This window comes from Salvelinus fontinalis, unplaced genomic scaffold, assembly GCF_029448725.1.
Source record: "Salvelinus fontinalis isolate EN_2023a unplaced genomic scaffold, ASM2944872v1 scaffold_0497, whole genome shotgun sequence".
Lineage (NCBI taxonomy): Eukaryota > Metazoa > Chordata > Actinopteri > Salmoniformes > Salmonidae > Salvelinus > Salvelinus fontinalis.
The window spans coordinates 15,001-42,912 of NW_026600706.1; the positions used below are offsets into that span (position 1 = coordinate 15,001).

General features: G+C 53.9%; 1 protein-coding gene across 1 annotated transcript in view; it reads left to right on the plus strand.

Moving 5' to 3' along the window:
* Positions 1 to 27,912, plus strand: part of LOC129846356 (structural maintenance of chromosomes protein 2-like) — a gene marked incomplete at its 5' end in the record, with an annotated part of 69,674 nt that overhangs the window by 14,931 nt on the left and 26,831 nt on the right. Inside the window, one exon of the mRNA XM_055914279.1 lies at positions 1 to 90. This exon is cut by the window's left edge and continues 54 nt beyond it. Within this exon, the coding sequence (XP_055770254.1) occupies positions 1 to 90 (90 nt within the window). The remainder of the gene's footprint in view (positions 91 to 27,912) is intronic.

A 27,912-nucleotide genomic window follows, 5' to 3' on the forward strand; every position in this document is an offset into this window, starting at 1 on the left:
TATCAACAACAGATACTGGCAGTAGACGAAGCCATGACGACCATCCAGGAACAGATAGAGAACATGTCTACCACCGTGGCAGAGAACAAGGTACCGTTACGTATGTCTAGTACCGTGGCAGAGAACGAGGTACCGTTACGTATGTCTACCACCGTGGCAGAGAACGAGGTACCGTTACGTATGTCTAGTACCGTGGCAGAGAACGAGGTACCGTTACGTATGTCTAGTACCGTTACGTATGTCTAGTACCGTTACGTACGTCTAGTACCGTGGCAGAGAACAAGGTACCGTTACGTATGTCTACCACCGTGGCAGAGAACGAGGTACCGTTACGTATGTCTACCACCGTGGCAGAGAACGAGGTACCGTTACGTACGTCTACCACCGTGGCAGAGAACGAGGTACCAATACGTACGTCTACCACCGTGGCAGAGAACAAGGTACCGTTACGTACGTCTACCACCGTGGCAGAGAACGAGGTACCGTTACGTACGTCTGCCACCGTGGCAGAGAACGAGGTACCGTTACGTAGGTCTGCCACCGTGGCAGAGAACGAGGTACCGTTACGTATGTCTACCACCGTGGCAGAGAACAAGGTACCGTTACGTATGTCTAGTACCGTTACGTATGTCTACCACCGTGGCAGAGAACGAGGTACCGTTACGTATGTCTAGTACCGTTACGTATGTCTACCACCGTGGCAGAGAACAAGGTACCGTTACGTATGTCTAGTACCGTTACGTATGTCTACCACCGTGGCAGAGAACGAGGTACCGTTACGTATGTCTAGTACCGTTACGTATGTCTACCACCGTGGCAGAGAACAAGGTACCGTTACGTATGTCTACCACCGTGGCAGAGAACGAGGTACCGTTACGTATGTCTACCACCGTGGCAGAGAACGAGGTACCGTTACGTACGGCTACCACCGTGGCAGAGAACGAGGTACCGTTACGTATGTCTAGTACCGTTACGTATGTCTAGTACCGTGGCAGAGAACAAGGTACCGTTACGTACGTCTACCACCGTGGCAGAGAACAAGGTACCGTTACGTACGTCTACCACCGTGGCAGAGAACGAGGTACCGTTACGTATGTCTACCACCGTGGCAGAGAACGAGGTACCGTTACGTATGTCTAGTACCGTTACGTATGTCTAGTACCGTGGCAGAGAACAAGGTACCGTTACGTACGTCTACCACCGTGGCAGAGAACGAGGTACCGTTACGTACGTCTACCACCGTGGCAGAGAACGAGGTACCATTACGTACGTCTACCACCGTGGCAGAGAACAAGGTACCGTTACGTATGTCTAGTACCGTTACGTATGTCTACCACCGTGGCAGAGAACGAGGTACCGTTACGTACGTCTACCACCGTGGCAGAGAACGAGGTACCGTTACGTACGTCTACCACCGCGGCAGAGAACGAGGTACCGTTACGTATGTCTACCACCGTGGCAGAGAACGAGGTACCGTTACGTACGTCTACCACCGCGGCAGAGAACGAGGTACCGTTACGTACGTCTACCACCGTGGCAGAGAACGAGGTACCGTTACGTACGTCTACCACCGTGGCAGAGAACGAGGTACCGTTACGTACGTCTGCCACCGTGGCAGAGAACGAGGTACCGTTACGTACGTCTGCCACCGTGGCAGAGAACGAGGTACCGTTACGTACGTCTACCACCGTGGCAGAGAACGAGGTACCGTTACGTATGTCTGCCACCGTGGCAGAGAACGAGGTACCGTTACGTATGTCTACCACCGTGGCAGAGAACAAGGTACCGTTACGTATGTCTAGTACCGTTACGTATGTCTAGTACCGTTACGTATGTCTAGTACCGTTACGTATGTCTAGTACCGTTACGTATGTCTGCCACCGTGGCAGAGAACGAGGTACCGTTACGTATGTCTACCACCGTGGCAGAGAACGAGGTACCGTTACATACGTCTACCACCGTGGCAGAGAACGAGGTACCGTTACGTACGTCTACCACCGTGGCAGAGAACGAGGTACCGTTACGTACGTCTACCACCGTGGCAGAGAACGAGGTACCGTTACGTATGTCTAGTACCGTTACGTATGTCTAGTACCGTTACGTATGTCTAGTACCGTTACGTATGTCTAGTACCGTTACGTATGTCTAGTACCGTTACGTATGTCTAGTACCGTTACGTATGTCTACCACCGTGGCAGAGAACGAGGTACCGTTACGTATGTCTACCACCGCGGCAGAGAACGAGGTACCGTTACGTATGTCTACCACCGTGGCAGAGAACGAGGTACCGTTACGTACGTCTACCACCGTGGCAGAGAACGAGGTACCGTTACGTACGTCTACCACCGCGGCAGAGAACGAGGTACCGTTACGTATGTCTACCACCGTGGCAGAGAACGAGGTACCGTTACGTACGTCTACCACCGCGGCAGAGAACGAGGTACCGTTACGTACGTCTACCACCGTGGCAGAGAACGAGGTACCGTTACGTACGTCTACCACCGTGGCAGAGAACGAGGTACCGTTACGTACGTCTGCCACCGTGGCAGAGAACGAGGTACCGTTACGTACGTCTGCCACCGTGGCAGAGAACGAGGTACCGTTACGTACGTCTACCACCGTGGCAGAGAACGAGGTACCGTTACGTATGTCTGCCACCGTGGCAGAGAACGAGGTACCGTTACGTATGTCTACCACCGTGGCAGAGAACAAGGTACCGTTACGTATGTCTAGTACCGTTACGTATGTCTAGTACCGTTACGTATGTCTAGTACCGTTACGTATGTCTAGTACCGTTACGTATGTCTGCCACCGTGGCAGAGAACGAGGTACCGTTACGTATGTCTACCACCGTGGCAGAGAACGAGGTACCGTTACGTACGTCTACCACCGTGGCAGAGAACGAGGTACCGTTACGTACGTCTACCACCGTGGCAGAGAACGAGGTACCGTTACGTATGTCTAGTACCGTTACGTATGTCTAGTACCGTTACGTATGTCTAGTACCGTTACGTATGTCTAGTACCGTTACGTATGTCTAGTACCGTTACGTATGTCTAGTACCGTTACGTATGTCTACCACCGTGGCAGAGAACGAGGTACCGTTACGTATGTCTACCACCGCGGCAGAGAACGAGGTACCGTTACGTATGTCTACCACCGTGGCAGAGAACGAGGTACCGTTACGTACGTCTACCACCGTGGCAGAGAACGAGGTACCGTTACGTACGTCTACCACCGTGGCAGAGAACGAGGTACCGTTACGTATGTCTAGTACCGTTACGTATTTCTAGTACCGTTACGTATGTCTACCACCGTGGCAGAGAACGAGGTACCGTTACGTACGTCTACCACCGTGGCAGAGAACGAGGTACCGTTACGTATGTCTACCACCGTGGCAGAGAACAAGGTACCGTTACGTACGTCTAGTACCGTGGCAGAGAACGAGGTACCGTTACGTACGTCTACCACCGTGGCAGAGAACGAGGTACCGTTACGTACGTCTACCACCGTGGCAGAGAACGAGGTACCGTTACGTATGTCTAGTACCGTTACGTATGTCTAGTACCGTTACGTATGTCTAGTACCGTGGCAGAGAACAAGGTACCGTTACGTATGTCTACCACCGTGGCAGAGAACGAGGTACCGTTACGTACGTCTACCACCTTGGCAGAGAACAAGGTACCGTTACGTATGTCTAGTACCGTTACGTATGTCTAGTACCGTTACGTATGTCTACCACCGTGGCAGAGAACGAGGTACCGTTACGTACGTCTGCCACCGTGGCAGAGAACAAGGTAACGTTACGTACGTCTACCACCGTGGCAGAGAATGAGGTACCGTTACGTATGTCTACCACCGTGGCAGAGAACGAGGTACCGTTACGTATGTCTGCCACCGTGGCAGAGAACGAGGTACCGTTACGTATGTCTAGTACCGTTACGTTCGTCTACCACCGTGGCAGAGAACGAGGTACCGTTACGTATGTCTGCCACCGTGGCAGAGAACGAGGTACCGTTACGTATGTCTACCACCGTGGCAGAGAACGAGGTACCGTTACGTATGTCTGCCACCGTGGCAGAGAACGAGGTACCGTTACGTATGTCTGCCACCGTGGCAGAGAACGAGGTACCGTTACGTATGTCTAGTACCGTTACGTATGTCTACCACCGTGGCAGAGAACGAGGTACCGTTACGTATGTCTAGTACCGTTACGTATGTCTACCACCGTGGCAGAGAACGAGGTACCGTTACGTATGTCTAGTACCGTTACGTATGTCTACCACCGTGGCAGAGAACGAGGTACCGTTACGTATGTCTACCACCGTGGCAGAGAACGAGGTACCGTTACGTACGTCTACCACCGTGGCAGAGAACGAGGTACCGTTACGTACGTCTACCACCGTGGCAGAGAACAAGGTACCGTTACGTATGTCTACCACCGTGGCAGAGAACAAGGTACCGTTACGTATGTCTACCACCGTGGCAGAGAACGAGGTACCGTTACGTATGTCTGCCACCGTGGCAGAGAACGAGGTACCGTTACGTATGTCTGCCACCGTGGCAGAGAACGAGGTACCGTTACGTATGTCTACCACCGTGGCAGAGAACAAGGTACCGTTACGTATGTCTACCACCGTGGCAGAGAACGAGGTACCGTTACGTATGTCTACCACCGTGGCAGAGAACGAGGTACCGTTACGTATGTCTAGTACCGTTACGTATGTCTACCACCGTGGCAGAGAACAAGGTACCGTTACGTATGTCTGCCACCGTGGCAGAGAACGAGGTACCGTTACGTATGTCTACCGCCGTGGCAGAGAACGAGGTACCGTTACGTATGTCTGCCACCGTGGCAGAGAACGAGGTACCGTTACGTACGTCTGCCACCGTGGCAGAGAACGAGGTACCGTTACGTACGTCTGCCACCGTGGCAGAGAACGAGGTACCGTTACATACGTCTGCCACCGTGGCAGAGAACGAGGTACCGTTACGTACGTCTGCCACCGTGGCAGAGAACGAGGTACCGTTACGTACGTCTGCCACCGTGGCAGAGAACGTGGTACCGTTACGTATGTCTACCACCGTGGCAGAGAACGAGGTACCGTTACGTATGTCTACCACCGTGGCAGAGAACGAGGTACCGTTATGTATGTCTAGTACCGTTACGTATGTCTAGTACCGTGGCAGAGAACAAGGTACCGTTACGTACGTCTGCCACCGTGGCAGAGAACGAGGTACCGTTACGTATGTCTACCACCGTGGCAGAGAACAAGGTACCGTTACGTATGTCTGCCACCGTGGCAGAGAACGAGGTACCGTTACGTATGTCTGCCACCGTGGCAGAGAACGAGGTACCGTTACGTACGTCTGCCACCGTGGCAGAGAACGAGGTACCGTTACGTATGTCTACCACCGTGGCAGAGAACGAGGTACCGTTACGTATGTCTACCGCCGTGGCAGAGAACGAGGTACCGTTACGTATGTCTGCCACCGTGGCAGAGAACGAGGTACCGTTACGTACGTCTGCCACCGTGGCAGAGAACGAGGTACCGTTACGTACGTCTGCCACCGTGGCAGAGAACGTGGTACCGTTACGTATGTCTACCACCGTGGCAGAGAACGAGGTACCGTTACGTATGTCTACCACCGTGGCAGAGAACAAGGTACCGTTACGTATGTCTACCACCGTGGCAGAGAACGAGGTACCGTTACGTATGTCTAGTACCGTTACGTATGTCTAGTACCGTGGCAGAGAACAAGGTACCGTTACGTATGTCTACCACCGTGGCAGAGAACAAGGTACCGTTACGTACGTCTACCACCGTGGCAGAGAATGAGGTACCGTTACGTACGTCTACCACCGTGGCAGAGAACAAGGTACCGTTACGTACGTCTACCACCGTGGCAGAGAACGAGGTACCGTTACGTTCGTCTGCCACCGTGGCAGAGAACGAGGTACCGTTACGTATGTCTGCCACCGTGGCAGAGAACGAGGTACCGTTACGTATGTCTGCCACCGTGGCAGAGAACGAGGTACCGTTACGTATGTCTGCCACCGTGGCAGAGAACGAGGTACCGTTACGTATGTCTAGTACCGTTACGTATGTCTACCACCGTGGCAGAGAACGAGGTACCGTTACGTATGTCTAGTACCGTTACGTATGTCTACCACCGTGGCAGAGAACGAGGTACCGTTACGTATGTCTAGTACCGTTACGTATGTCTACCACCGTGGCAGAGAACGAGGTACCGTTACGTATGTCTACCACCGTGGCAGAGAACGAGGTACCGTTACGTACGTCTACCACCGTGGCAGAGAACGAGGTACCGTTACGTACGTCTACCACCGTGGCAGAGAACGAGGTACCGTTACGTACGTCTACCACCGTGGCAGAGAACAAGGTACCGTTACGTATGTCTACCACCGTGGCAGAGAACAAGGTACCGTTACGTATGTCTACCACCGTGGCAGAGAACGAGGTACCGTTACGTATGTCTGCCACCGTGGCAGAGAACGAGGTACCGTTACGTACGTCTGCCACCGTGGCAGAGAACGTGGTACCGTTACGTATGTCTACCACCGTGGCAGAGAACGAGGTACCGTTACGTATGTCTACCACCGTGGCAGAGAACGAGGTACCGTTATGTATGTCTACCACCGTTGCAGAGAACAAGGTACCGTTACGTACGTCTACCACCGTGGCAGAGAACGAGGTACCGTTACGTACGTCTACCACCGTGGCAGAGAACAAGGTACCGTTACGTATGTCTACCACCGTGGCAGAGAACGAGGTACCGTTACGTATGTCTGCCACCGTGGCAGAGAACGAGGTACCGTTACGTATGTCTGCCACCGTGGCAGAGAACGAGGTACCGTTACGTACGTCTGCCACCGTGGCAGAGAACGTGGTACCGTTACGTATGTCTACCACCGTGGCAGAGAACGAGGTACCGTTACGTATGTCTACCACCGTGGCAGAGAACGAGGTACCGTTATGTATGTCTAGTACCGTTACGTATGTCTAGTACCGTGGCAGAGAACAAGGTACCGTTACGTACGTCTGCCACCGTGGCAGAGAACGAGGTACCGTTACGTATGTCTACCACCGTGGCAGAGAACAAGGTACCGTTACGTATGTCTGCCACCGTGGCAGAGAACGAGGTACCGTTACGTATGTCTGCCACCGTGGCAGAGAACGAGGTACCGTTACGTACGTCTGCCACCGTGGCAGAGAACGAGGTACCGTTACGTATGTCTACCACCGTGGCAGAGAACGAGGTACCGTTACGTATGTCTACCGCCGTGGCAGAGAACGAGGTACCGTTACGTATGTCTGCCACCGTGGCAGAGAACGAGGTACCGTTACGTACGTCTGCCACCGTGGCAGAGAACGAGGTACCGTTACGTACGTCTGCCACCGTGGCAGAGAACGTGGTACCGTTACGTATGTCTACCACCGTGGCAGAGAACGAGGTACCGTTACGTATGTCTACCACCGTGGCAGAGAACAAGGTACCGTTACGTATGTCTACCACCGTGGCAGAGAACGAGGTACCGTTACGTATGTCTGCCACCGTGGCAGAGAACGAGGTACCGTTACGTATGTCTGCCACCGTGGCAGAGAACGAGGTACCGTTACGTACGTCTGCCACCGTGGCAGAGAACGTGGTACCGTTACGTATGTCTACCACCGTGGCAGAGAACGAGGTACCGTTACGTATGTCTACCACCGTGGCAGAGAACGAGGTACCGTTATGTATGTCTAGTACCGTTACGTATGTCTAGTACCGTGGCAGAGAACAAGGTACCGTTACGTACGTCTGCCACCGTGGCAGAGAACGAGGTACCGTTACGTATGTCTACCACCGTGGCAGAGAACAAGGTACCGTTACGTATGTCTGCCACCGTGGCAGAGAACGAGGTACCGTTACGTATGTCTGCCACCGTGGCAGAGAACGAGGTACCGTTACGTACGTCTGCCACCGTGGCAGAGAACGAGGTACCGTTACGTATGTCTACCACCGTGGCAGAGAACGAGGTACCGTTACGTATGTCTACCGCCGTGGCAGAGAACGAGGTACCGTTACGTATGTCTGCCACCGTGGCAGAGAACGAGGTACCGTTACGTACGTCTGCCACCGTGGCAGAGAACGAGGTACCGTTACGTACGTCTGCCACCGTGGCAGAGAACGTGGTACCGTTACGTATGTCTACCACCGTGGCAGAGAACGAGGTACCGTTACGTATGTCTACCACCGTGGCAGAGAACAAGGTACCGTTACGTATGTCTACCACCGTGGCAGAGAACGAGGTACCGTTACGTATGTCTAGTACCGTTACGTATGTCTAGTACCGTGGCAGAGAACAAGGTACCGTTACGTATGTCTACCACCGTGGCAGAGAACAAGGTACCGTTACGTACGTCTACCACCGTGGCAGAGAATGAGGTACCGTTACGTTCGTCTGCCACCGTGGCAGAGAACGAGGTACCGTTACGTATGTCTGCCACCGTGGCAGAGAACGAGGTACCGTTACGTATGTCTGCCACCGTGGCAGAGAACGAGGTACCGTTACGTATGTCTGCCACCGTGGCAGAGAACGAGGTACCGTTACGTTCGTCTGCCACCGTGGCAGAGAACGAGGTACCGTTACGTATGTCTGCCACCGTGGCAGAGAACGAGGTACCGTTACGTATGTCTGCCACCGTGGCAGAGAACGAGGTACCGTTACGTATGTCTGCCACCGTGGCAGAGAACGAGGTACCGTTACGTATGTCTAGTACCGTTACGTATGTCTACCACCGTGGCAGAGAACGAGGTACCGTTACGTATGTCTAGTACCGTTACGTATGTCTACCACCGTGGCAGAGAACGAGGTACCGTTACGTATGTCTAGTACCGTTACGTATGTCTACCACCGTGGCAGAGAACGAGGTACCGTTACGTATGTCTAGTACCGTTACGTATGTCTACCACCGTGGCAGAGAACGAGGTACCGTTACGTATGTCTACCACCGTGGCAGAGAACGAGGTACCGTTACGTACGTTTACCACCGTGGCAGAGAACGAGGTACCGTTACGTACGTCTACCACCGTGGCAGAGAACGAGGTACCGTTACGTACGTCTACCACCGTGGCAGAGAACAAGGTACCGTTACGTATGTCTGCCACCGTGGCAGAGAACGAGGTACCGTTACGTATGTCTACCACCGTGGCAGAGAACGAGGTACCGTTACGTATGTCTGCCACCGTGGCAGAGAACGAGGTACCGTTACGTACGTCTGCCACCGTGGCAGAGAACGAGGTACCGTTACGTACGTCTGCCACCGTGGCAGAGAACGAGGTACCGTTACGTATGTCTACCACCGTGGCAGAGAACGAGGTACCGTTACGTATGTCTGCCACCGTGGCAGAGAACAAGGTACCGTTACGTACGTCTGCCACCGTGGCAGAGAACAAGGTACCGTTACGTACGTCTGCCACCGTGGCAGAGAACAAGGTACCGTTACGTATGTCTGCCACCGTGGCAGAGAACGAGGTACCGTTACGTATGTCTACCACCGTGGCAGAGAACAAGGTACCGTTACGTATGTCTACCACCGTGGCAGAGAACGAGGTACCGTTACGTATGTCTACCACCGTGGCAGAGAACGAGGTACCGTTACGTATGTCTAGTACCGTTACGTATGTCTACCACCGTGGCAGAGAACAAGGTACCGTTACGTATGTCTGCCACCGTGGCAGAGAACGAGGTACCGTTACGTATGTCTACCGCCGTGGCAGAGAACGAGGTACCGTTACGTACGTCTGCCACCGTGGCAGAGAACGAGGTACCGTTACGTACGTCTGCCACCGTGGCAGAGAACGAGGTACCGTTACGTACGTCTGCCACCGTGGCAGAGAACGAGGTACCGTTACGTACGTCTGCCACCGTGGCAGAGAACGAGGTACCGTTACATATGTCTGCCACCGTGGCAGAGAACGAGGTACCGTTACGTACGTCTGCCACCGTGGCAGAGAACGAGGTACCGTTACGTACGTCTGCCACCGTGGCAGAGAACGTGGTACCGTTACGTATGTCTACCACCGTGGCAGAGAACGAGGTACCGTTACGTATGTCTAGTACCGTGGCAGAGAACAAGGTACCGTTACGTATGTCTACCACCGTGGCAGAGAACGAGGTACCGTTACGTATGTCTACCACCGTGGCAGAGAACGAGGTACCGTTACGTATGTCTAGTACCGTTACGTATGTCTAGTACCGTGGCAGAGAACAAGGTACCGTTACGTATGTCTACCACCGTGGCAGAGAACGAGGTACCGTTATGTATGTCTAGTACCGTTACGTATGTCTAGTACCGTGGCAGAGAACAAGGTACCGTTACGTACGTCTGCCACCGTGGCAGAGAACGAGGTACCGTTACGTATGTCTACCACCGTGGCAGAGAACAAGGTACCGTTACGTATGTCTGCCACCGTGGCAGAGAACGAGGTACCGTTACGTATGTCTACCACCGTGGCAGAGAACGAGGTACCGTTACGTATGTCTGCCACCGTGGCAGAGAACGAGGTACCGTTACGTACGTCTGCCACCGTGGCAGAGAACGAGGTACCGTTACGTATGTCTACCACCGTGGCAGAGAACGAGGTACCGTTACGTATGTCTACCGCCGTGGCAGAGAACGAGGTACCGTTACGTATGTCTGCCACCGTGGCAGAGAACGAGGTACCGTTACGTACGTCTGCCACCGTGGCAGAGAACGAGGTACCGTTACGTACGTCTGCCACCGTGGCAGAGAACGTGGTACCGTTACGTATGTCTACCACCGTGGCAGAGAACGAGGTACCGTTACGTATGTCTACCACCGTGGCAGAGAACAAGGTACCGTTACGTATGTCTACCACCGTGGCAGAGAACGAGGTACCGTTACGTATGTCTAGTACCGTTACGTATGTCTAGTACCGTGGCAGAGAACAAGGTACCGTTACGTATGTCTACCACCGTGGCAGAGAACGAGGTACCGTTACGTATGTCTACCACCGTGGCAGAGAACGAGGTACCGTTACGTATGTCTAGTACCGTTACGTATGTCTAGTACCGTGGCAGAGAACAAGGTACCGTTACGCATGTCTACCACCGTGGCAGAGAACGAGGTACCGTTATGTATGTCTAGTACCGTTACGTATGTCTAGTACCGTGGCAGAGAACAAGGTACCGTTACGTACGTCTGCCACCGTGGCAGAGAACGAGGTACCGTTACGTACGTCTGCCACCGTGGCAGAGAACAAGGTACCGTTACGTATGTCTGCCACCGTGGCAGAGAACGAGGTACCGTTACGTACGTCTACCACCGTGGCAGAGAACAAGGTACCGTTACGTACGTCTGCCACCGTGGCAGAGAACGAGGTACCGTTACGTACGTCTGCCACCGTGGCAGAGAACAAGGTACCGTTACGTATGTCTACCACCGTGGCAGAGAACGAGGTACCGTTACGTACGTCTGCCACCGTGGCAGAGAACGAGGTACCGTTACGTACGTCTGCCACCGTGGCAGAGAACGTGGTACCGTTACGTACGTCTACCACCGTGGCAGAGAACGAGGTACCGTTACGTACGTCTAGTACCGTGGCTGAGAACGAGGTACCGTTACGTATGTCTACCACCGTGGCAGAGAACGTGGTACCGTTACGTACGTCTACCACCGTGGCAGAGAACAAGGTACCGTTACGTACGTCTGCCACCGTGGCAGAGAACGAGGTACCGTTACGTACGTCTGCCACCGTGGCAGAGAACGAGGTACCGTTACGTACGTCTACCACCGTGGCAGAGAACGAGGTACCGTTACGTACGTCTGCCACCGTGGCAGAGAACGAGGTACCGTTACGTACGTCTGCCACCGTGGCAGAGAACGAGGTACCGTTACGTACGTCTGCCACCGTGGCAGAGAACAAGGTACCGTTACGTACGTCTACCACCGTGGCAGAGAACGTGGTACCGTTACGTATGTCTAGTACCGTTACGTACGTCTACCACCGTGGCAGAGAACGAGGTACCGTTACGTATGTCTACCACCGTGGCAGAGAACGAGGTACCGTTACGTACGTCTACCACCGTGGCAGAGAACAAGGTACCGTTACGTATGTCTACCACCGTGGCAGAGAACAAGGTACCGTTACGTATGTCTACCACCGTGGCAGAGTACAAGGTACCGTTACGTATGTCTACCACCGTGGCAGAGAACGAGGTACCGTTACGTATGTCTACCACCGTGGCAGAGAACGAGGTACCGTTACGTATGTCTAGTACCGTTACGTATGTCTAGTACCGTTACGTACGTCTAGTACCGTGGCAGAGAACGAGGTACCGTTACGTATGTCTACCACCGTGGCAGAGAACGAGGTACCGTTACGTATGTCTACCACCGTGGCAGAGAACAAGGTACCGTTACGTATGTCTACCACCGTGGCAGAGAACGAGGTACCGTTACGTATGTCTACCACCGTGGCAGAGAACGAGGTACCGTTACGTATGTCTACCACCGTGGCAGAGAACAAGGTACCGTTACGTACGTCTACCACCGTGGCAGAGAACAAGGTACCGTTACGTACGTCTACCACCGTGGCAGAGAATGAGGTACCGTTACGTACGTCTACAACCGTGGCAGAGAACGAGGTACCGTTACGTATGTCTAGTACCGTTACGTATGTCTAGTACCGTTACGTACGTCTAGTACCGTGGCAGAGAACGAGGTACCGTTACGTATGTCTACCACCGTGGCAGAGAACGAGGTACCGTTACGTATGTCTACCACCGTGGCAGAGAACAAGGTACCGTTACGTATGTCTACCACCGTGGCAGAGAACGAGGTACCGTTACGTATGTCTACCACCGTGGCAGAGAACGAGGTACCGTTACGTATGTCTACCACCGTGGCAGAGAACAAGGTACCGTTACGTACGTCTACCACCGTGGCAGAGAATGAGGTACCGTTACGTACGTCTACCACCGTGGCAGAGAACGAGGTACCGTTACGTACGTCTACCACCGTGGCAGAGAACGAGGTACCGTTACGTTCGTCTACCACCGTGGCAGAGAACGAGGTACCGTTACGTATGTCTGCCACCGTGGCAGAGAACGAGGTACCGTTACGTATGTCTGCCACCGTGGCAGAGAACGAGGTACCGTTACGTATGTCTGCCACCGTGGCAGAGAACGAGGTACCGTTACGTATGTCTAGTACCGTTACGTATGTCTACCACCGTGGCAGAGAACGAGGTACCGTTACGTATGTCTAGTACCGTTACGTATGTCTACCACCGTGGCAGAGAACGAGGTACCGTTACGTATGTCTAGTACCGTTACGTATGTCTACCACCGTGGCAGAGAACGAGGTACCGTTACGTATGTCTACCACCGTGGCAGAGAACGAGGTACCGTTACGTACGTCTACCACCGTGGCAGAGAACGAGGTACCGTTACGTATGTCTACCACCGTGGCAGAGAACAAGGTACCGTTACGTATGTCTACCACCGTGGCAGAGAACGAGGTACCGTTACGTATGTCTACCACCGTGGCAGAGAACGAGGTACCGTTACGTATGTCTACCACCGTGGCAGAGAACAAGGTACCGTTACGTACGTCTACCACCGTGGCAGAGAATGAGGTACCGTTACGTACGTCTACCACCGTGGCAGAGAACGAGGTACCGTTACGTACGTCTACCACCGTGGCAGAGAACGAGGTACCGTTACGTTCGTCTACCACCGTGGCAGAGAACGAGGTACCGTTACGTATGTCTGCCACCGTGGCAGAGAACGAGGTACCGTTACGTATGTCTGCCACCGTGGCAGAGAACGAGGTACCGTTACGTATGTCTGCCACCGTGGCAGAGAACGAGGTACCGTTACGTATGTCTAGTACCGTTACGTATGTCTACCACCGTGGCAGAGAACGAGGTACCGTTACGTATGTCTAGTACCGTTACGTATGTCTACCACCGTGGCAGAGAACGAGGTACCGTTACGTATGTCTAGTACCGTTACGTATGTCTACCACCGTGGCAGAGAACGAGGTACCGTTACGTATGTCTACCACCGTGGCAGAGAACGAGGTACCGTTACGTACGTCTACCACCGTGGCAGAGAACGAGGTACCGTTACGTACGTCTACCACCGTGGCAGAGAACGAGGTACCGTTACGTATGTCTACCACCGTGGCAGAGAACAAGGTACCGTTACGTATGTCTACCACCGTGGCAGAGAACAAGGTACCGTTACGTATGTCTACCACCGTGGCAGAGAACGAGGTACCGTTACGTATGTCTGCCACCGTGGCAGAGAACGAGGTACCGTTACGTACGTCTGCCACCGTGGCAGAGAACGAGGTACCGTTACGTATGTCTACCACCGTGGCAGAGAACGAGGTACCGTTACGTATGTCTGCCACCGTGGCAGAGAACAAGGTACCGTTACGTACGTCTGCCACCGTGGCAGAGAACAAGGTACCGTTACGTACGTCTGCCACCGTGGCAGAGAACAAGGTACCGTTACGTATGTCTGCCACCGTGGCAGAGAACGAGGTACCGTTACGTATGTCTACCACCGTGGCAGAGAACAAGGTACCGTTACGTATGTCTACCACCGTGGCAGAGAACAAGGTACCGTTACGTATGTCTGCCACCGTGGCAGAGAACGAGGTACCGTTACGTATGTCTACCGCCGTGGCAGAGAACGAGGTACCGTTACGTATGTCTGCCACCGTGGCAGAGAACGAGGTACCGTTACGTACGTCTGCCACCGTGGCAGAGAACGAGGTACCGTTACGTACGTCTGCCACCGTGGCAGAGAACGAGGTACCGTTACGTACGTCTACCACCGTGGCAGAGAACGTGGTACCGTTACGTATGTCTAGTACCGTTACGTACGTCTACCACCGTGGCAGAGAACGAGGTACCGTTACGTACGTCTACCACCGTGGCAGAGAACGAGGTACCGTTACGTACGTCTACCACCGTGGCAGAGAACAAGGTACCGTTACGTATGTCTGCCACCGTGGCAGAGAACGAGGTACCGTTACGTATGTCTGCCACCGTGGCAGAGAACGAGGTACCGTTACGTATGTCTAGTACCGTTACGTATGTCTACCACCGTGGCAGAGAACGAGGTACCGTTACGTATGTCTAGTACCGTTACGTATGTCTACCACCGTGGCAGAGAACGAGGTACCGTTACGTATGTCTAGTACCGTTACGTATGTCTACCACCGTGGCAGAGAACGAGGTACCGTTACGTATGTCTACCACCGTGGCAGAGAACGAGGTACCGTTACGTACGTCTACCACCGTGGCAGAGAACGAGGTACCGTTACGTACGTCTACCACCGTGGCAGAGAACGAGGTACCGTTACGTACGTCTACCACCGTGGCAGAGAACAAGGTACCGTTACGTATGTCTACCACCGTGGCAGAGAACAAGGTACCGTTACGTATGTCTACCACCGTGGCAGAGAACGAGGTACCGTTACGTATGTCTGCCACCGTGGCAGAGAACGAGGTACCGTTACGTACGTCTGCCACCGTGGCAGAGAACGAGGTACCGTTACGTACGTCTGCCACCGTGGCAGAGAACGAGGTATCGTTACGTATGTCTGCCACCGTGGCAGAGAACGAGGTACCGTTACGTATGTCTGCCACCGTGGCAGAGAACAAGGTACCGTTACGTACGTCTGCCACCGTGGCAGAGAACGTGGTACCGTTACGTATGTCTACCACCGTGGCAGAGAACGAGGTACCGTTACGTATGTCTACCACCGTGGCAGAGAACGAGGTACCGTTATGTATGTCTAGTACCGTTACGTATGTCTAGTACCGTGGCAGAGAACAAGGTACCGTTACGTACGTCTGCCACCGTGGCAGAGAACGAGGTACCGTTACGTATGTCTACCACCGTGGCAGAGAACAAGGTACCGTTACGTATGTCTGCCACCGTGGCAGAGAACGAGGTACCGTTACGTATGTCTGCCACCGTGGCAGAGAACGAGGTACCGTTACGTACGTCTGCCACCGTGGCAGAGAACGAGGTACCGTTACGTATGTCTACCACCGTGGCAGAGAACGAGGTACCGTTACGTATGTCTACCGCCGTGGCAGAGAACGAGGTACCGTTACGTATGTCTGCCACCGTGGCAGAGAACGAGGTACCGTTACGTACGTCTGCCACCGTGGCAGAGAACGAGGTACCGTTACGTACGTCTGCCACCGTGGCAGAGAACGTGGTACCGTTACGTATGTCTACCACCGTGGCAGAGAACGAGGTACCGTTACGTATGTCTACCACCGTGGCAGAGAACAAGGTACCGTTACGTATGTCTACCACCGTGGCAGAGAACGAGGTACCGTTACGTATGTCTGCCACCGTGGCAGAGAACGAGGTACCGTTACGTATGTCTGCCACCGTGGCAGAGAACGAGGTACCGTTACGTACGTCTGCCACCGTGGCAGAGAACGTGGTACCGTTACGTATGTCTACCACCGTGGCAGAGAACGAGGTACCGTTACGTATGTCTACCACCGTGGCAGAGAACGAGGTACCGTTATGTATGTCTAGTACCGTTACGTATGTCTAGTACCGTGGCAGAGAACAAGGTACCGTTACGTACGTCTGCCACCGTGGCAGAGAACGAGGTACCGTTACGTATGTCTACCACCGTGGCAGAGAACAAGGTACCGTTACGTATGTCTGCCACCGTGGCAGAGAACGAGGTACCGTTACGTATGTCTGCCACCGTGGCAGAGAACGAGGTACCGTTACGTACGTCTGCCACCGTGGCAGAGAACGAGGTACCGTTACGTATGTCTACCACCGTGGCAGAGAACGAGGTACCGTTACGTATGTCTACCGCCGTGGCAGAGAACGAGGTACCGTTACGTATGTCTGCCACCGTGGCAGAGAACGAGGTACCGTTACGTACGTCTGCCACCGTGGCAGAGAACGAGGTACCGTTACGTACGTCTGCCACCGTGGCAGAGAACGTGGTACCGTTACGTATGTCTACCACCGTGGCAGAGAACGAGGTACCGTTACGTATGTCTACCACCGTGGCAGAGAACAAGGTACCGTTACGTATGTCTACCACCGTGGCAGAGAACGAGGTACCGTTACGTATGTCTAGTACCGTTACGTATGTCTAGTACCGTGGCAGAGAACAAGGTACCGTTACGTATGTCTACCACCGTGGCAGAGAACAAGGTACCGTTACGTACGTCTACCACCGTGGCAGAGAATGAGGTACCGTTACGTACGTCTACCACCGTGGCAGAGAACAAGGTACCGTTACGTACGTCTACCACCGTGGCAGAGAACGAGGTACCGTTACGTTCGTCTGCCACCGTGGCAGAGAACGAGGTACCGTTACGTATGTCTGCCACCGTGGCAGAGAACGAGGTACCGTTACGTATGTCTGCCACCGTGGCAGAGAACGAGGTACCGTTACGTATGTCTGCCACCGTGGCAGAGAACGAGGTACCGTTACGTATGTCTAGTACCGTTACGTATGTCTACCACCGTGGCAGAGAACGAGGTACCGTTACGTATGTCTAGTACCGTTACGTATGTCTACCACCGTGGCAGAGAACGAGGTACCGTTACGTATGTCTAGTACCGTTACGTATGTCTACCACCGTGGCAGAGAACGAGGTACCGTTACGTATGTCTACCACCGTGGCAGAGAACGAGGTACCGTTACGTACGTTTACCACCGTGGCAGAGAACGAGGTACCGTTACGTACGTCTACCACCGTGGCAGAGAACGAGGTACCGTTACGTACGTCTACCACCGTGGCAGAGAACAAGGTACCGTTACGTATGTCTACCACCGTGGCAGAGAACAAGGTACCGTTACGTATGTCTACCACCGTGGCAGAGAACGAGGTACCGTTACGTATGTCTGCCACCGTGGCAGAGAACGAGGTACCGTTACGTACGTCTGCCACCGTGGCAGAGAACGAGGTACCGTTACGTACGTCTGCCACCGTGGCAGAGAACGAGGTACCGTTACGTATGTCTACCACCGTGGCAGAGAACGAGGTACCGTTACGTATGTCTGCCACCGTGGCAGAGAACAAGGTACCGTTACGTACGTCTGCCACCGTGGCAGAGAACAAGGTACCGTTACGTACGTCTGCCACCGTGGCAGAGAACAAGGTACCGTTACGTATGTCTGCCACCGTGGCAGAGAACGAGGTACCGTTACGTATGTCTACCACCGTGGCAGAGAACAAGGTACCGTTACGTATGTCTACCACCGTGGCAGAGAACGAGGTACCGTTACGTATGTCTACCACCGTGGCAGAGAACGAGGTACCGTTACGTATGTCTAGTACCGTTACGTATGTCTACCACCGTGGCAGAGAACAAGGTACCGTTACGTATGTCTGCCACCGTGGCAGAGAACGAGGTACCGTTACGTATGTCTACCGCCGTGGCAGAGAACGAGGTACCGTTACGTACGTCTGCCACCGTGGCAGAGAACGAGGTACCGTTACGTACGTCTGCCACCGTGGCAGAGAACGAGGTACCGTTACGTACGTCTGCCACCGTGGCAGAGAACGAGGTACCGTTACGTACGTCTGCCACCGTGGCAGAGAACGAGGTACCGTTACATATGTCTGCCACCGTGGCAGAGAACGAGGTACCGTTACGTACGTCTGCCACCGTGGCAGAGAACGAGGTACCGTTACGTACGTCTGCCACCGTGGCAGAGAACGTGGTACCGTTACGTATGTCTACCACCGTGGCAGAGAACGAGGTACCGTTACGTATGTCTAGTACCGTGGCAGAGAACAAGGTACCGTTACGTATGTCTACCACCGTGGCAGAGAACGAGGTACCGTTACGTATGTCTACCACCGTGGCAGAGAACGAGGTACCGTTACGTATGTCTAGTACCGTTACGTATGTCTAGTACCGTGGCAGAGAACAAGGTACCGTTACGTATGTCTACCACCGTGGCAGAGAACGAGGTACCGTTATGTATGTCTAGTACCGTTACGTATGTCTAGTACCGTGGCAGAGAACAAGGTACCGTTACGTACGTCTGCCACCGTGGCAGAGAACGAGGTACCGTTACGTATGTCTACCACCGTGGCAGAGAACAAGGTACCGTTACGTATGTCTGCCACCGTGGCAGAGAACGAGGTACCGTTACGTATGTCTACCACCGTGGCAGAGAACGAGGTACCGTTACGTATGTCTGCCACCGTGGCAGAGAACGAGGTACCGTTACGTACGTCTGCCACCGTGGCAGAGAACGAGGTACCGTTACGTATGTCTACCACCGTGGCAGAGAACGAGGTACCGTTACGTATGTCTACCGCCGTGGCAGAGAACGAGGTACCGTTACGTATGTCTGCCACCGTGGCAGAGAACGAGGTACCGTTACGTACGTCTGCCACCGTGGCAGAGAACGAGGTACCGTTACGTACGTCTGCCACCGTGGCAGAGAACGTGGTACCGTTACGTATGTCTACCACCGTGGCAGAGAACGAGGTACCGTTACGTATGTCTACCACCGTGGCAGAGAACAAGGTACCGTTACGTATGTCTACCACCGTGGCAGAGAACGAGGTACCGTTACGTATGTCTAGTACCGTTACGTATGTCTAGTACCGTGGCAGAGAACAAGGTACCGTTACGTATGTCTACCACCGTGGCAGAGAACGAGGTACCGTTACGTATGTCTACCACCGTGGCAGAGAACGAGGTACCGTTACGTATGTCTAGTACCGTTACGTATGTCTAGTACCGTGGCAGAGAACAAGGTACCGTTACGTATGTCTACCACCGTGGCAGAGAACGAGGTACCGTTATGTATGTCTAGTACCGTTACGTATGTCTAGTACCGTGGCAGAGAACAAGGTACCGTTACGTACGTCTGCCACCGTGGCAGAGAACGAGGTACCGTTACGTACGTCTGCCACCGTGGCAGAGAACAAGGTACCGTTACGTATGTCTGCCACCGTGGCAGAGAACGAGGTACCGTTACGTACGTCTACCACCGTGGCAGAGAACAAGGTACCGTTACGTACGTCTGCCACCGTGGCAGAGAACGAGGTACCGTTACGTACGTCTGCCACCGTGGCAGAGAACAAGGTACCGTTACGTATGTCTACCACCGTGGCAGAGAACGAGGTACCGTTACGTACGTCTGCCACCGTGGCAGAGAACGAGGTACCGTTACGTACGTCTGCCACCGTGGCAGAGAACGTGGTACCGTTACGTACGTCTACCACCGTGGCAGAGAACGAGGTACCGTTACGTACGTCTAGTACCGTGGCTGAGAACGAGGTACCGTTACGTATGTCTACCACCGTGGCAGAGAACGTGGTACCGTTACGTACGTCTACCACCGTGGCAGAGAACAAGGTACCGTTACGTACGTCTGCCACCGTGGCAGAGAACGAGGTACCGTTACGTACGTCTGCCACCGTGGCAGAGAACGAGGTACCGTTACGTACGTCTACCACCGTGGCAGAGAACGAGGTACCGTTACGTACGTCTGCCACCGTGGCAGAGAACGAGGTACCGTTACGTACGTCTGCCACCGTGGCAGAGAACGAGGTACCGTTACGTACGTCTGCCACCGTGGCAGAGAACAAGGTACCGTTACGTATGTCTACCACCGTGGCAGAGAACGTGGTACCGTTACGTATGTCTAGTACCGTTACGTACGTCTACCACCGTGGCAGAGAACGAGGTACCGTTACGTATGTCTACCACCGTGGCAGAGAACGAGGTACCGTTACGTACGTCTACCACCGTGGCAGAGAACAAGGTACCGTTACGTATGTCTACCACCGTGGCAGAGAACAAGGTACCGTTACGTATGTCTACCACCGTGGCAGAGTACAAGGTACCGTTACGTATGTCTACCACCGTGGCAGAGAACGAGGTACCGTTACGTATGTCTACCACCGTGGCAGAGAACGAGGTACCGTTACGTATGTCTAGTACCGTTACGTATGTCTAGTACCGTTACGTACGTCTAGTACCGTGGCAGAGAACGAGGTACCGTTACGTATGTCTACCACCGTGGCAGAGAACGAGGTACCGTTACGTATGTCTACCACCGTGGCAGAGAACAAGGTACCGTTACGTATGTCTACCACCGTGGCAGAGAACGAGGTACCGTTACGTATGTCTACCACCGTGGCAGAGAACGAGGTACCGTTACGTATGTCTACCACCGTGGCAGAGAACAAGGTACCGTTACGTACGTCTACCACCGTGGCAGAGAACAAGGTACCGTTACGTACGTCTACCACCGTGGCAGAGAATGAGGTACCGTTACGTACGTCTACAACCGTGGCAGAGAACGAGGTACCGTTACGTATGTCTAGTACCGTTACGTATGTCTAGTACCGTTACGTACGTCTAGTACCGTGGCAGAGAACGAGGTACCGTTACGTATGTCTACCACCGTGGCAGAGAACGAGGTACCGTTACGTATGTCTGCCACCGTGGCAGAGAACGAGGTACCGTTACGTATGTCTGCCACCGTGGCAGAGAACGAGGTACCGTTACGTATGTCTGCCACCGTGGCAGAGAACGAGGTACCGTTACGTATGTCTAGTACCGTTACGTATGTCTACCACCGTGGCAGAGAACGAGGTACCGTTACGTATGTCTAGTACCGTTACGTATGTCTACCACCGTGGCAGAGAACGAGGTACCGTTACGTATGTCTAGTACCGTTACGTATGTCTACCACCGTGGCAGAGAACGAGGTACCGTTACGTATGTCTACCACCGTGGCAGAGAACGAGGTACCGTTACGTACGTCTACCACCGTGGCAGAGAACGAGGTACCGTTACGTACGTCTACCACCGTGGCAGAGAACGAGGTACCGTTACGTATGTCTACCACCGTGGCAGAGAACAAGGTACCGTTACGTATGTCTACCACCGTGGCAGAGAACAAGGTACCGTTACGTATGTCTACCACCGTGGCAGAGAACGAGGTACCGTTACGTATGTCTGCCACCGTGGCAGAGAACGAGGTACCGTTACGTACGTCTGCCACCGTGGCAGAGAACGAGGTACCGTTACGTATGTCTACCACCGTGGCAGAGAACGAGGTACCGTTACGTATGTCTGCCACCGTGGCAGAGAACAAGGTACCGTTACGTACGTCTGCCACCGTGGCAGAGAACAAGGTACCGTTACGTACGTCTGCCACCGTGGCAGAGAACAAGGTACCGTTACGTATGTCTGCCACCGTGGCAGAGAACGAGGTACCGTTACGTATGTCTACCACCGTGGCAGAGAACAAGGTACCGTTACGTATGTCTACCACCGTGGCAGAGAACAAGGTACCGTTACGTATGTCTGCCACCGTGGCAGAGAACGAGGTACCGTTACGTATGTCTACCGCCGTGGCAGAGAACGAGGTACCGTTACGTATGTCTGCCACCGTGGCAGAGAACGAGGTACCGTTACGTACGTCTGCCACCGTGGCAGAGAACGAGGTACCGTTACGTACGTCTGCCACCGTGGCAGAGAACGAGGTACCGTTACGTACGTCTACCACCGTGGCAGAGAACGTGGTACCGTTACGTATGTCTAGTACCGTTACGTACGTCTACCACCGTGGCAGAGAACGAGGTACCGTTACGTACGTCTACCACCGTGGCAGAGAACGAGGTACCGTTACGTACGTCTACCACCGTGGCAGAGAACAAGGTACCGTTACGTATGTCTGCCACCGTGGCAGAGAACGAGGTACCGTTACGTATGTCTGCCACCGTGGCAGAGAACGAGGTACCGTTACGTATGTCTAGTACCGTTACGTATGTCTACCACCGTGGCAGAGAACGAGGTACCGTTACGTATGTCTAGTACCGTTACGTATGTCTACCACCGTGGCAGAGAACGAGGTACCGTTACGTATGTCTAGTACCGTTACGTATGTCTACCACCGTGGCAGAGAACGAGGTACCGTTACGTATGTCTACCACCGTGGCAGAGAACGAGGTACCGTTACGTACGTCTACCACCGTGGCAGAGAACGAGGTACCGTTACGTACGTCTACCACCGTGGCAGAGAACGAGGTACCGTTACGTACGTCTACCACCGTGGCAGAGAACAAGGTACCGTTACGTATGTCTACCACCGTGGCAGAGAACAAGGTACCGTTACGTATGTCTACCACCGTGGCAGAGAACGAGGTACCGTTACGTATGTCTGCCACCGTGGCAGAGAACGAGGTACCGTTACGTACGTCTGCCACCGTGGCAGAGAACGAGGTACCGTTACGTACGTCTGCCACCGTGGCAGAGAACGAGGTACCGTTACGTATGTCTACCACCGTGGCAGAGAACGAGGTACCGTTACGTATGTCTGCCACCGTGGCAGAGAACAAGGTACCGTTACGTACGTCTGCCACCGTGGCAGAGAACAAGGTACCGTTACGTACGTCTGCCACCGTGGCAGAGAACAAGGTACCGTTACGTATGTCTGCCACCGTGGCAGAGAACGAGGTACCGTTACGTATGTCTACCACCGTGGCAGAGAACAAGGTACCGTTACGTATGTCTACCACCGTGGCAGAGAACGAGGTACCGTTACGTATGTCTACCACCGTGGCAGAGAACGAGGTACCGTTACGTATGTCTAGTACCGTTACGTATGTCTACCACCGTGGCAGAGAACAAGGTACCGTTACGTATGTCTGCCACCGTGGCAGAGAACGAGGTACCGTTACGTATGTCTACCGCCGTGGCAGAGAACGAGGTACCGTTACGTACGTCTGCCACCGTGGCAGAGAACGAGGTACCGTTACGTACGTCTGCCACCGTGGCAGAGAACGAGGTACCGTTACGTACGTCTGCCACCGTGGCAGAGAACGAGGTACCGTTACGTACGTCTGCCACCGTGGCAGAGAACGAGGTACCGTTACATATGTCTGCCACCGTGGCAGAGAACGAGGTACCGTTACGTACGTCTGCCACCGTGGCAGAGAACGAGGTACCGTTACGTACGTCTGCCACCGTGGCAGAGAACGTGGTACCGTTACGTATGTCTACCACCGTGGCAGAGAACGAGGTACCGTTACGTATGTCTAGTACCGTGGCAGAGAACAAGGTACCGTTACGTATGTCTACCACCGTGGCAGAGAACGAGGTACCGTTACGTATGTCTACCACCGTGGCAGAGAACGAGGTACCGTTACGTATGTCTAGTACCGTTACGTATGTCTAGTACCGTGGCAGAGAACAAGGTACCGTTACGTATGTCTACCACCGTGGCAGAGAACGAGGTACCGTTATGTATGTCTAGTACCGTTACGTATGTCTAGTACCGTGGCAGAGAACAAGGTACCGTTACGTACGTCTGCCACCGTGGCAGAGAACGAGGTACCGTTACGTATGTCTACCACCGTGGCAGAGAACAAGGTACCGTTACGTATGTCTGCCACCGTGGCAGAGAACGAGGTACCGTTACGTATGTCTACCACCGTGGCAGAGAACGAGGTACCGTTACGTATGTCTGCCACCGTGGCAGAGAACGAGGTACCGTTACGTACGTCTGCCACCGTGGCAGAGAACGAGGTACCGTTACGTATGTCTACCACCGTGGCAGAGAACGAGGTACCGTTACGTATGTCTACCGCCGTGGCAGAGAACGAGGTACCGTTACGTATGTCTGCCACCGTGGCAGAGAACGAGGTACCGTTACGTACGTCTGCCACCGTGGCAGAGAACGAGGTACCGTTACGTACGTCTGCCACCGTGGCAGAGAACGTGGTACCGTTACGTATGTCTACCACCGTGGCAGAGAACGAGGTACCGTTACGTATGTCTACCACCGTGGCAGAGAACAAGGTACCGTTACGTATGTCTACCACCGTGGCAGAGAACGAGGTACCGTTACGTATGTCTAGTACCGTTACGTATGTCTAGTACCGTGGCAGAGAACAAGGTACCGTTACGTATGTCTACCACCGTGGCAGAGAACGAGGTACCGTTACGTATGTCTACCACCGTGGCAGAGAACGAGGTACCGTTACGTATGTCTAGTACCGTTACGTATGTCTAGTACCGTGGCAGAGAACAAGGTACCGTTACGTATGTCTACCACCGTGGCAGAGAACGAGGTACCGTTATGTATGTCTAGTACCGTTACGTATGTCTAGTACCGTGGCAGAGAACAAGGTACCGTTACGTACGTCTGCCACCGTGGCAGAGAACGAGGTACCGTTACGTACGTCTGCCACCGTGGCAGAGAACAAGGTACCGTTACGTATGTCTGCCACCGTGGCAGAGAACGAGGTACCGTTACGTACGTCTACCACCGTGGCAGAGAACAAGGTACCGTTACGTACGTCTGCCACCGTGGCAGAGAACGAGGTACCGTTACGTACGTCTGCCACCGTGGCAGAGAACAAGGTACCGTTACGTATGTCTACCACCGTGGCAGAGAACGAGGTACCGTTACGTACGTCTGCCACCGTGGCAGAGAACGAGGTACCGTTACGTACGTCTGCCACCGTGGCAGAGAACGTGGTACCGTTACGTACGTCTACCACCGTGGCAGAGAACGAGGTACCGTTACGTACGTCTAGTACCGTGGCTGAGAACGAGGTACCGTTACGTATGTCTACCACCGTGGCAGAGAACGTGGTACCGTTACGTACGTCTACCACCGTGGCAGAGAACAAGGTACCGTTACGTACGTCTGCCACCGTGGCAGAGAACGAGGTACCGTTACGTACGTCTGCCACCGTGGCAGAGAACGAGGTACCGTTACGTACGTCTACCACCGTGGCAGAGAACGAGGTACCGTTACGTACGTCTGCCACCGTGGCAGAGAACGAGGTACCGTTACGTACGTCTGCCACCGTGGCAGAGAACGAGGTACCGTTACGTACGTCTGCCACCGTGGCAGAGAACAAGGTACCGTTACGTATGTCTACCACCGTGGCAGAGAACGTGGTACCGTTACGTATGTCTAGTACCGTTACGTACGTCTACCACCGTGGCAGAGAACGAGGTACCGTTACGTATGTCTACCACCGTGGCAGAGAACGAGGTACCGTTACGTACGTCTACCACCGTGGCAGAGAACAAGGTACCGTTACGTATGTCTACCACCGTGGCAGAGAACAAGGTACCGTTACGTATGTCTACCACCGTGGCAGAGTACAAGGTACCGTTACGTATGTCTACCACCGTGGCAGAGAACGAGGTACCGTTACGTATGTCTACCACCGTGGCAGAGAACGAGGTACCGTTACGTATGTCTAGTACCGTTACGTATGTCTAGTACCGTTACGTACGTCTAGTACCGTGGCAGAGAACGAGGTACCGTTACGTATGTCTACCACCGTGGCAGAGAACGAGGTACCGTTACGTATGTCTACCACCGTGGCAGAGAACAAGGTACCGTTACGTATGTCTACCACCGTGGCAGAGAACGAGGTACCGTTACGTATGTCTACCACCGTGGCAGAGAACGAGGTACCGTTACGTATGTCTACCACCGTGGCAGAGAACAAGGTACCGTTACGTACGTCTACCACCGTGGCAGAGAACAAGGTACCGTTACGTACGTCTACCACCGTGGCAGAGAATGAGGTACCGTTACGTACGTCTACAACCGTGGCAGAGAACGAGGTACCGTTACGTATGTCTAGTACCGTTACGTATGTCTAGTACCGTTACGTACGTCTAGTACCGTGGCAGAGAACGAGGTACCGTTACGTATGTCTACCACCGTGGCAGAGAACGAGGTACCGTTACGTATGTCTACCACCGTGGCAGAGAACAAGGTACCGTTACGTATGTCTACCACCGTGGCAGAGAACGAGGTACCGTTACGTATGTCTACCACCGTGGCAGAGAACGAGGTACCGTTACGTATGTCTACCACCGTGGCAGAGAACAAGGTACCGTTACGTACGTCTACCACCGTGGCAGAGAATGAGGTACCGTTACGTACGTCTACCACCGTGGCAGAGAACGAGGTACCGTTACGTACGTCTACCACCGTGGCAGAGAACGAGGTACCGTTACGTTCGTCTACCACCGTGGCAGAGAACGAGGTACCGTTACGTATGTCTGCCACCGTGGCAGAGAACGAGGTACCGTTACGTATGTCTGCCACCGTGGCAGAGAACGAGGTACCGTTACGTATGTCTGCCACCGTGGCAGAGAACGAGGTACCGTTACGTATGTCTAGTACCGTTACGTATGTCTACCACCGTGGCAGAGAACGAGGTACCGTTACGTATGTCTAGTACCGTTACGTATGTCTACCACCGTGGCAGAGAACGAGGTACCGTTACGTATGTCTAGTACCGTTACGTATGTCTACCACCGTGGCAGAGAACGAGGTACCGTTACGTATGTCTACCACCGTGGCAGAGAACGAGGTACCGTTACGTACGTCTACCACCGTGGCAGAGAACGAGGTACCGTTACGTACGTCTACCACCGTGGCAGAGAACGAGGTACCGTTACGTATGTCTACCACCGTGGCAGAGAACAAGGTACCGTTACGTATGTCTACCACCGTGGCAGAGAACAAGGTACCGTTACGTATGTCTACCACCGTGGCAGAGAACGAGGTACCGTTACGTATGTCTGCCACCGTGGCAGAGAACGAGGTACCGTTACGTACGTCTGCCACCGTGGCAGAGAACGAGGTACCGTTACGTATGTCTACCACCGTGGCAGAGAACGAGGTACCGTTACGTATGTCTGCCACCGTGGCAGAGAACAAGGTACCGTTACGTACGTCTGCCACCGTGGCAGAGAACAAGGTACCGTTACGTACGTCTGCCACCGTGGCAGAGAACAAGGTACCGTTACGTATGTCTGCCACCGTGGCAGAGAACGAGGTACCGTTACGT